Below are 11,766 nucleotides of genomic sequence, written 5' to 3'. Positions count from 1 at the left end.
CTCAATTCCTGGAGGGCCGCAGCCCTGCACAGTTTAGTTCCAACCCTGCTCCAACACACTTACCTGTAGGATTCAGACAAGCCTGAAGGACTCAATTAGTTTGATCAGGTGTGTTTAATTAGGGTTGGAACTAAACTGCAGAGCTGCGGCCCTCCAGGAACTGAGTTTGACACCTGTGTTCTAGTACATCTAGTAAGAGCTTGATCAGCTGGTTCAGGTGTGTTTGAGTAGGGTTGGAGCTAAACTCTCCAGGACTGAGTTTGGACATGCCTGCTGTAGATGGTGTCCAAGCAGCAGAACACGGATGAAGTTCTAGTAAACTGACTCCGCTTTGGTCCAGTGTAATGTAAATGTTACTGCTGAAAGCCCAAACCCAGCAGAGCAGCGGAGGAACACACTCCAGCAGCTGACCAGAGGGAAAGAACAACCCTGTGGAGGAGCACCGGGCTCAGCGGATGCGGACCTGCTCCGGCCGGTGTTCCTGTGCCGAGCGGCAGGCGTGTGCCGGGGCGAGCCATTATAGGTTAGGGTTGTACACCCATCTCCTCCTTTACCTCTTTTACCAGAGGGAGGTCTCAAGATGCAGAGTCATCATATCTCAGCTGGAGAGTGTAGTCTGAGCAGAGCTCATGACAGCAGGCATCATCTGCTCCGCATCACACACACACACACAGCACACACAGCACACGCTGGAGCTCCGCAGCTTCTGTAAGATGAGTAAAAGACAAGCTGGAGATATCTGACTCCACATCAGCCCTGATGACTGAAGACCAGCTCTGAGCTGCAAAGCCACCACGGGTCCGGCAGTGTTCTGGGTCTCATGCGCTGTGTGTGTGTGTTTCTCCTGCAGAACACACAGTTAAAGACAAGGAGAGGGAGCGAGAGAAGAAGAGGGAGAGAGAAAAGGACAGAGAGAAGAGGAAACACAAGCTGATGCTGGAGGTCAAGCGGGAGAACGGAGAGGTCAAGATCCTGGAGAAAGGTGAGCGTATCACACACACACACACACACACACACAGCTCATTACTCTCAGCAGCAGTGTGTACATCTGTGTGTGTTGTTCATCTGTGTGTGTGTGTGTGTGTGTGTGTGTGTGCACGCTGCAGGAGAGAAGCCCAAGCTGAGCTCTGCTGAGGATCTGCTGCTGAAGAAAGTGAAGAAGAAGAAGAAGAAGAAGCACCGCGAGTGTGAGAAGCGTAAGCGGCGCAGTGTGTCGAGCCAGAGCGTGCAGACGATGAGCACCCCTCCCCCGCCGGCCCCCCATGCACCTCCCCCCAGCCCTGGCTCCGCCCCGCGGCTGCGCTTCGGGCCCCTGCTGCACCTGGAGCAGCAGCCTAATGGGGGCGCCGTGGTGCTGCACGCCTACAGCAGTGAGCTGGCGTCGCTGCCCGCCGCAGACATGCAGAGGTTCGCGCAGGAGTTCGTCACGCTAGCCTTCAGCGAGGACGCTAGCGGAGCCGCTAATCATGTGATGGCGGTGATACACGGTGCCGCGGCCTACCTGCCCGACTTCCTGGAGTACTTCTCCAGCAAATTCCCCAGCGCACCTGTGAAGATGGAGATCCTGGGCAAGAAGGACATCGAGACCACCACCATGGCCAACTTCCACTCACAGGTCAGTGACGGAGGAATCCACACACACACACACACACCAGTCCACACATCCACACACACACCAGTCGACAGACAGGAGGAGGTGACAGACACACACACTGCTCTCTCTCTCCGTCTGCTGTAATGTTGTATGACCAGTTTTGGACTTTTAACACTGCTAACATGCCAATATCTGACAGCTGATGTGTGTGTGTGTGCGTGCGTGTGTGTGTGTGTGCGTGTGTGTTCAGGTCAGGAGGAGTTACTCTCATGGGACGTACCGCGCCGGAGCCATGAGGCAGATCAGTCTTGTGGGCGCTGTGGACGAAGAGGTGGGAGATTATTTCCCAGAGTTCCTCAGCATGCTGGAGGAGTCACCCTTCCTGGAGGTGTGTTCCCTCACACACACACACACACACACACACACACACACACACACACACACATATATATACACTTTCCTGTGACCACAGCGTGTGGATCAGTGTTTCTGAGGTGTGTGTGTGTGCATGTGTGTGTGCGTGTGTGTGCGTGCGTGCATGTGTGTGTGTGTGTGTGCGCAGCGCACCCTGCCATGGGGCTCGTTCTCCAGCCTAAAGCTTCAGAGCCCGACTGAGAGTGATGACGGCCCCATCATGTGGGTTCGGCCGGGCGAGCAGATGATCCCCGTCACTGACATGCCCAAATCCCCCTTCAAGCGGAAACGGTAACTGACACACACACACACACACACACACGCATGCACGCATGCTCAGGATCAGTGTGTGTTAGTGGTGAATGTAATTGGGTTTGGGTGTTTTTACAGGTCAACCAATGAGATCAAGAATCTGCAGTACCTGCCGCGCGCCAGCGAGCCCAGAGAGATGCTGTTCGAGGACCGAACACGAGCGCACGCAGACCACATCGGTCAGGGGTTCGAGAGGCAGACCACTGCTGCGGTGGGGGTGCTGAAGGCGGTGCGCTGCGGAGAGGAGTGAGCACACACACACGCATATACAGACACACACACACACACACCCAAACGTACACATATAGAGACATGTACACATACACTCTTGGATATATACACAAATAAACAGGTAGTGTTCTCTACTGCTCTGTCCCACTGGTGATCTGTGTGTGTGTGTGTGTGTGTGTGTGTGTGTGTGTGTGTGTGTGTGTGTGTGTGTGTGTGTGTGTGTGTGTGTGTGTGTGTGTGTGTTCTCTGCAGTGCTGATCCTCCACGCGTCACCAAAGATGTGATCTGCTTTCACGCTGCTGATTTCCCGGATGTGGTTCAGCGGCTGCAGCTCGACCTGTATGAGCCGCCTCTGTCCCAGGTGAGGTCACTTTCTGTCCTGCAGGTGTGCTGACCTGCCCAGGTGAGCTGTGAACGCTCAGGTGCAGAACTGACCAACTGACGGGGATATACTCTATCAATGTTGTGTGAGTTATGAGTAGGCCCACACGGAATCTGCGTGCGCAGAATTCGGCAGATTTTTAGCCCATTATTAATTCTGTTTATTTACTTGAGTAACTGTGTAAATCTGATTATATTCCGTTTTTATTCAGTAATTTATTACTTTTTATTTATAAATGAAACTTTTATATATTAAGGTTTTAGTTATGATACTGCGCTGGAGACTTCCAAAATAATTCCGCAGATTTTTACCAAAAACTTCCGCAGAAATAGCAAAAAACGTCCGCAGGTTCTGTCTGGCCCTAGTTATGAGCAGGTCCAGACGGAATCTGCCGACATATTTTGCTGTTTCTGCACAGAATTTTGTTACAAATCTGCTGATTTATGCTGAACAATTTTGAGAGTATCATAACTAAAACTTTAATATATGGAATAAAAGTAATCCCTTTTAAACTGTTATTTAATGTTTGCAATGCAAATCTAATTAGTTCCACCTATTTGGTAAACAAAGCAATTCTTTCATAAAATATCTGTACTGAGAGACAGAAAATATTACTGTACAAACGGTATTGTGAATAAATCAAATAAATATTTTCATATTAATCAATAATATTAGTGAAATTAGTTTAAAAACTGAATTATTATAAGTTTACACACATTTACACAAGTCAATAAACAGAATCAATGGTGGGCTAAAAGTCAGCAGAATTGTGCACGTGCTGACTCTGTGTAGGCCTAGTCATAAATGTATTGGGTTACATTGAAATAATCTTACCCCAGACTTTTCATTTTAGTACATTTGGTATTTCAGTAGTGCTTAACAGCGTAGACTAGGTCAAAGCCACTGTACACAGATAAATATAAACACTAATGAAAACCGTAACACTATGGCGATTGCTGAGTTTTTAGTGTTTACTGAGTGTTTATTTGTGTTACTGAGTGTTTATTAATGTTTAATGAATGTTTATTAGTGTTTACTGAGTGTTTATTTGTGTGTATTAGTGTTTACTGAGTTTAATAGTGTTTACTGAGTGTATACAGAGTGTTTACTGAGCGTTAATTAGTGTGTAATAGTGTTTACTGAGTTTAATAGTGTTTACAGAGTGTGTAATAGTGTTTACTGAGTTTAATAGTGTTTACAGAGTGTTTAATAGTGTTTACTGAGTGTTTATTAGTGTGTGATAGTGTTTACTGAGTTTACAGAGAGTTTACTGAGTGTTTATTAGTGTTTATGGAGTGTTTATTAGTGTTTATGGAGTGTTTATGTTTACTGAGTGTTTATTAGTGTTTATGGAGTGTTTATTATTGTTTATGGAGTGTTTATGTTTACTGAGTGTTTATTAGTGTTTATGGAGTGTTTATTAGTGTTTATGGAGTGTTTATTTGTGTTTATGGAGTGTTTATTTGTGTTTACTGAGTGTTTATTATTGTTTATGGAGTGTTTATGTTTACTGAGTGTTTATGGAGTGTTTATTAGTGTTTATGGAGTGTTTATTTGTGTTTACTGAGTGTTTATTATTGTTTATGGAGTGTTTATGTTTACTGAGTGTTTATTAGTGTTTATGGAGTGTTTATTATTGTTTATGGAGTGTTTATTAGTGTTTACTGAGTGTTTATTGGTGTTTTATCTCTCCAGTGTGTGCAGTGGGTGGATGATGCGAAGCTCAACCAGCTGCGGCGGGAGGGAATCCGCTATGCTCGAATACAGCTCTACGATAACGACATCTACTTCATCCCTCGCAACGTGGTTCATCAATTCAAGAGTGTGTCGGCGGTGTGCAGTCTGGCCTGGCATGTGCGGCTGAAGCAGTACCACCAGCAGGAGGCGACGGGGCACAGCTCAGACTGCAGGCCGGCAGAGGGTGGGGGGCAGGTGAAGGTGGAGCGACCGGCGGAGGGTGGAGCACAGGTGAAGGTGGAACAACCACAGGCCAAGGTGGAGCGACCGCCAGAAGTTGGAACACAGTTGAAGGTTGAGCGACCACAGGTGAAGGGGGAACAACAGGTGGAGGGTGGAGTGCAGGTTATGGCAGAGCGACCGCAGGTGAAGGCGGAGCGACTGGCAGAGGGTGGAGCACAGGTAAAGGTGGAGCGACCGATGGTGAAGGCGGAGCGACCGCTGGTGAAGGCAGAGCGACCAGTGGAGGGTGGAGCGCAGGTAAAAACGGAGCGACCACTGGCAAAGGCGGAGCGACCCCTTGTGAAGGCAGAGCGTCCGCTGGTGAAGGCGGAGCGGTCAGCGGAGAGTGGAGCGCAGGTAAAGGTGGAGCGTCCAGCGGAGCGACTCAAGACGCTTTCACATAGCCTGAACGCTGCACCCATACCTGACGGACGAGCCAAAGACCAGAGCGAATGTCCAAACACACACAAACACACACACACATCCACAACAGCCAAACACACACACACCTCCACACCAACCAAACACACACACACCTCCACACCAACCAAACACACCCACGCATCCACACCAATCAAACACACCCACACATCCACACCAACCAAACACACACATGCACATAATCCATCATCCAAATATTTCCATCCTTCTGTTCCCAAACTGGGCCACACCCCCTCGACGCCCACTAAACCCAGCCATTCTGCCAACAGCAGCAAACCAACACACAACACCAACACGAGCAGGCCAACACCGTCCACCAACAGCAGCAGACCAACACAATCAACTAACACACACAATCCAACACAATCAACACACTCCAGCAAACCCACACAAACCAGCAGCACAACCAAACACACACACCCCGCACTAATGACCAAGCCCAGCCCCAGTCTGAGCACTGGACTGTCACTCAGCTGGAAGGCTCCCCCTCTGGTCACGCCCCCTCTGAGGCCGGACCGCCCACAGGACTCTGTGCACGCGAAGGCGGTCAGGGCGCATCCGCATGAAGCACACAAGGACTGCTTATACTGATCAGCGGAGGGGTGTAACGGCACTTGATGTAATCTCCTGTTTGGACTGTGTTTCTCTTCCTGTGTGGAGCCGCCGGGCCGCTCTGTGCTCAGCCTCTGCTGTTCTCTGTCTGCCGGTCCTCCTCCTCCTGCTAGCGTGGTCAACATGTAGCTCGTAGCTCCTCAGTGCCTGTCCGTAACTGTGAAAGATGGACTGCGCGGAGAAACACACACTAGCGGCTCCTGGATGATCTATTTTCAGTGTTGGGCTCAGTGCTGTTAGAGCTGACGTCCACATCTCTATTTTTTGTAAGAGGACACAGAGTTAAAGACTGTACAGGCTGACCCATAGAGCTTATTTATATCAGGTTTCTTTGGTTCTGTTGTACTCGTCAGCACTGTAGTGTACAGAACGGTTTTCTAAAGCAGACATGTCCTGTGATTTATACTGAAAGAGCCTCCTAATAAAGGGTTCACTTTGAGTGTCTGTCTGCTCCCCTGATCTGAGTCTGCATGAGGTGAAGATGCTGAGGAGAGGAGAGGAGAGGAGAGGTGTCAGGACCTGCAGACCGTCCCGTCCTCAGTGTGAGTCTCCACAGATCAGTCTCACACAGGCCTGCAGAGCGCCACTCTCTCCTGCACTGCTGCTCATGGTGAGAGTCCATCTGACTGACCCCCGTTCCCCTCCGACCTCTGACACTGACCCCCCCCACCGTTCACCTCCAACCTCTCAGACACTGACCCCCCCACCGTTCACCTCCGACCTCTCAGACACTGACCCCCCCACCGTTCACCTCTGACCTCTCAGACACTGACCCCCCCCACCGTTCACCTCCGACCTCTCAGACACTGACCCCCCCACCGTTCACCTCCGACCTCTCAGACACTGACCCCCCCACCGTTCACCTCTGACCTCTCAGACACTGACCCCCCCACCGTTCACCTCCGACCTCTCAGACCTCTCAGACACTGACCCCCCCACCGTTCACCTCTGACCTCTCAGACACTGACCCCCCCCACCGTTCACCTCTGACCTCTCAGACACTGACCCCCCCACCGTTCACCTCTGACCTCTCAGACACTGACCCCCCCCACCGTTCACCTCTGACCTCTCAGACACTGACCCCCCCCACCGTTCACCTCTGACCTCTCAGACACTGACCCCCCCACCGTTCACCTCTGACCTCAGACACTGACCCCCCCCACCGTTCACCTCTGACCTCAGACACTGACCCCCCCACCGTTCACCTCTGACCTCTCAGACACTGACCCCCCCACCGTTCACCTCTGACCTCTCAGACACTGACCCCCCCACCGTTCACCTCCGACCTCTCAGACACTGACCCCCCCACCGTTCACCTCTGACCTCTCAGACACTGACCCCCCCACCGTTCACCTCTGACCTCTCAGACACTGACCCCCCCCACCGTTCACCTCTGACCTCTCAGACACTGACCCCCCCCACCGTTCACCTCTGACCTCTCAGACACTGACCCCCCCCACCGTTCACCTCTGACCTCTCAGACACTGACCCCCCCCACCGTTCACCTCTGACCTCTCAGACACTGACCCCCCCACCGTTCACCTCTGACCTCTCAGACACTGACCCCCCCCACCGTTCACCTCTGACCTCAGACACTGACCCCCCCACCGTTCACCTCTGACCTCTCAGACACTGACCCCCCCCACCGTTCACCTCTGACCTCTCAGACACTGACCCCCCCCACCGTTCACCTCTGACCTCTCAGACACTGACCCCCCCACCGTTCACCTCTGACCTCTCAGACATATCCTCAGTATGTGTTAAGCTACTTTTGATAGCGAGACCTTGTACTCAATCGGCCGAGCAGTTTTTAAGTGGCAATAATTCACATTTATTAATATTCAGCTTCACCCTGAGGCCTCGTTGACGCATATTCAAAGCAACAGGGATCTGTAATGCAGGCCTGTGTGTGCTACACATACAGCAGACATCTCTGATCATGTGAGCACTTCCTCCTCAAGTGCACGGAGTAATGTCATCTACAAACCTCTCCAGCGATGAACACTTCCTGCAGACTGTGATGGGCTGATGGTGTGTGCGTACGTGCGTGCGTGTTTGTGTGTGTGCATGTGCGTGTGTGTGTGCGTGTGTGCGTGTGTGTGATCTGCTGGTGAATACTGTAAATGTAGTCACAGTTGTGTTCCAGGCCTCGTCTCTGCTCCACTGGTGGTCATGCGCAGGTGAGTTACAGGTCTCTGAAGATGGCTGTGTGGTCTACATGTGGCCTAATGTCTAATCAGACTATTTCAGTAGACCCCCATGACAGCACAATATTTCACCCTATTATTGGTTGAAGGATGTGAACTTGTAAATGTAAAATATAGATATATTAACAGGTCTTCTTCCAGAATCTGCCGGTGTAACATGTTATAATCTAAAGGCTTGAAAAGTGCTCAGACTTTAGATAAAGTGCTTGACACTGATTAAACATGTAAATATTTCACTTTTATAATCATTTCTCTTTCCTAACAGGCGTTTATTTAAGTCAAATGTAATGAAACAGCTGGATGTATATGGAGAGAGCTGCCTGCACACAAACATGACCCTGAACTCATCGACGGCTCCCCCACAGCACAGCACATATCAGTCAGACATTACCGCTGAAGCGCTTCACTGATGACGAGAACTAGAAGAGCGAGTCTGGAGGTGTGGCGCCACCTGCTGGACATCTGCTGTCAGTGTATTTTAGCCTGTATTTACAAAAAGAACATTTGATATTTGTGGAAAATCTGATCATTCAAGTAACTACAGATGTGCATCGAGGAGATTCAGTGTTGATGAAGAGCTTTGGGCAAACATATGATCACATTTCCTTCTAAAACACTCCGCCATATGCTGCTGTACTGTAGAGTCTTGTACCACACAGCGTCCCGCATCATCTGCTGAAGAAGTGTGTGCATGTCTGAAAGGAAAGAGCTGGAAAAGACCTTAAATGTGACTAGTAAAGGTGTAAGAGCCGCGTGTCTGCTGAAATAACCCATCAGAGGGGACTGTGTGGGTCAGAATCAGCTCTTCACCCGTCTAAACACAGAAAGCTGGAGTAAGTTTGATTGACCAATGACATGTCACTGAATTAAACAGGAGTTTGGGTCACTGAAGCATGAATATTCATTACACAATCTGCTGAAATAGCGAATCCCCTGCAGAAGATGGAGTCCTCCAGAACCACACACACACACACACACACACACACACACACACACACACACACACACACACACACACAGGACTCTGTGACTGAGTCTGCGGTGATGGTCTACTCTTCCCTGCTGATGACCTCTGACCTGCCTCAGTCTGAATGTTCTGAATGTCTTCATCTTCAAACTGAAAGCTGTATTTGTATAATCTGCTCCTCTGCAGTCTGTGTGAGGATGTCTGTAAAACTCTGACTCTCATTTGGCTGTCTTTAATTCACATTTTCAATATTCAAGTTCAGAAAGTCAAGCTCAAACTAAGAAACTCAAAGGGAAAACATAATATTCAGATTTACTAAAGTACAATTGATAATAACTCAAAGAATCGCTTCATATTCACAATGTTTCTGCAGATGTAAAGCTCCATAATGGAGGCGGGGACTAATCTGCATATTCATGAGCACACACTTAATGAGGTTTGAGTGGCATTAGGGCATTATTCTCTAAGTAATGTGTGTGTGTGTGTGTGTGTGTGTGTGTGTGTGTGTGTGTGCTTTATTAAAATAAGATGACTGCATGAGAACTTATCAGGAAAGTCAAATCTAGCGCATGTCTGCAGGTGTACTGTGTGTTCATGCGTGTATCAGTGTGTATTAAACATTAAAGCCAGAAATGCAAACACTGAGCTGAGTTTCTATTTCATGTCCATTATTATTAAATGATGTGCTGAATAATAAAACTCTGCTGTCCTCACTGACTCTGGATCAGACCCTCTCTCTCTCCTGTGTGTGTGTGTGTGTGTGTTCTTGACCTTCATCTTCCAGACAGGATTACTCTTGATTGTCTCCGCTGTACATCTGAATGTCTCTGCTGCTGTTTAATGTGTGATGAAGGCAGAATGCGGAGCTTTAATCAGCACACAGAGTCAGGCTGAACAGAGCTCTAACAGAAGAGCTGAGCTCACTGCTCTCTCCATCATCATCATCATCATCATCACAGCTTCATCATAGTAGTCCTGTATGGTCGGCTGATAAATGCTAAGGTGCATTACCGCCAGCTATACTGAGTCCATCACATCACATCCCAAACAACACAACCCGTCCGTCTTCTGCAGGCTGTGTATGAGGCCAGTTCTACTCAGATAACTTCATGAATCTTCAGTGTTTTGGCCTCCAGGTTTAATGTAATGCTGAATTCAGACGCTGCTTGAATCATAATGGAAAGCAGAGCATCTTCTTCTTCTATTGTTTACTGGTGTGATATGCACATGCCGCCACCTACAGTTCACATCTATATCTACTGTAATCACCTACGTTACTCCATCAGGACTCGGCTGTCGGCTGGCTCTGCGTGTTCAGCTCCTCCAGCTTCCAGATTTGGTCCCTCCGGGTCCTTTTAATACATTTTAATTTATTTATTATATTGGCTCAATCCTGTGTGATATAGATATTGTGTTGATACCCTAGACTATCCCTATTAACATTTATCCCTAATATATAATCTAAGTTTCTATCTTTATGTCCTTTATTATTTATATATTATATTAATTCCCTGCTCTCTTCTATATATTTCCTGCAATCAAACATTACATGTTTCTCTGACTCCACAATGATCACACAAACCCTTTTCTTTAACTCCGTTTATTGACATATAGCAGAACTGAATCCAGTGTTGCCAACCAGAGCAGCTCCAGCGATCCGCCTTTATACCTGTGATGTGGAGCATCATGGGAAATGGGAGAAACCAATTGCTGCAGGTGAAGGGGGGAGTTCTGTTTTCTGTTATATTAACCTGCTTTACAATGAGGAAATAATGTTTTGGAGAAGTATGAAAATGAAGGGTTTGTGTAAACATGAGTGTGTGATCAGTGTGTGTGTGTGTGTGTGTCTGTGTGTGTCAGACTGCAGATTTAGCTGTGGTTGGTGATTGTGTCTGTGTCCATGTGCTGCAGTGGTTGAGCCCAAGGATATAAAGACCCATGAGCTGCCCTCAGTCTTTCTTTAATCTCAGGTGAGTGTGCAGAGCTCAGGTGTGTGTCTCTTGCTCAGGTGTGTTTCTCTGTGAGGCAGAAGCTGTCTTTGCTTCATTTTCTCCTTGTGTTTGTCTTGTAGTTTGTATCTGTACAGACACTGCTCTGTGCCTTCAGTGCGGTGTGATTTGCTGTAAACGAGCTTTAATTTGCTTCAGCTGTGTGTGTGCTGAGTAGTTGCTGTGTGTGTGTGTGCGCTGAGCTCCAGTGTTCTCCAGCTGAGGCTGATCAGTTAATCTGCTGCTGTGGTCTGTCAGTATATTCCTGGTCTCCACTGACTCAGAGCTCCTGTAGACTTTATTTCTGTGGGGTTCAGGGATTAAACCGGTTCCTCCAGTGTTCTGCTCTAACTCTGCTGTTCACCTGTTTGACCACTATAATACTGTGCAATACTGATGTTCAATACTGTTCTGTTGTGTGCAGCTCGCTGCTCTTGACTCTGCTCCATCTCAAAGTAAACTGGTGTTAACTGCAGACATGCGGCCTGTAGAGGCTGATCTTATTCAGTGTTATCCTCTTTCCCTTAATGCAATCTTTAACTTCTCTTTTCTCAGGTAAAGTCTTGAGACTGTAGTGAGCTCCTGTCCATTAAACTGCTCCTACAGTCTGTCCAGAAGGGTATTTTCCAGATGTAGAGTGTGTGAACCATTGACTATCC

General features: G+C 48.4%; 1 protein-coding gene across 2 annotated transcripts in view; it reads left to right on the top strand.

Moving 5' to 3' along the window:
- Positions 1 to 6,389, top strand: part of rsbn1l (round spermatid basic protein 1 like) — a 7,514-nt gene extending 1,125 nt beyond the window's left edge. Inside the window, exons 2-8 of one of the 2 annotated variants that reach the window (NM_001442402.1) lie at positions 851 to 982; positions 1,107 to 1,615; positions 1,845 to 1,982; positions 2,157 to 2,299; positions 2,399 to 2,566; positions 2,804 to 2,912; positions 4,629 to 6,389. In NM_001442402.1, the coding sequence (NP_001429331.1) occupies positions 851 to 982; positions 1,107 to 1,615; positions 1,845 to 1,982; positions 2,157 to 2,299; positions 2,399 to 2,566; positions 2,804 to 2,912; positions 4,629 to 5,924 (2,495 nt within the window). In that variant the 3' untranslated portion in view covers positions 5,925 to 6,389. Of the gene's footprint in view, positions 1 to 157; positions 983 to 1,106; positions 1,616 to 1,844; positions 1,983 to 2,156; positions 2,300 to 2,398; positions 2,567 to 2,803; positions 2,913 to 4,628 lie in introns of both variants that reach the window. The other variant, XM_087245968.1, reaches the window with a different exon arrangement.
- Positions 6,390 to 11,766: the final 5,377 nt, after the last annotated feature.

Source organism: Danio rerio, chromosome 4 (assembly GCF_052040795.2).
Source record: "Danio rerio strain M-AB ecotype USA chromosome 4, GRCz13ab, whole genome shotgun sequence".
NCBI lineage: Eukaryota > Metazoa > Chordata > Actinopteri > Cypriniformes > Danionidae > Danio > Danio rerio.
Note: the sequence above shows the minus strand (reverse complement) of the source record. Positions and strands in the feature narration are given on the sequence as shown.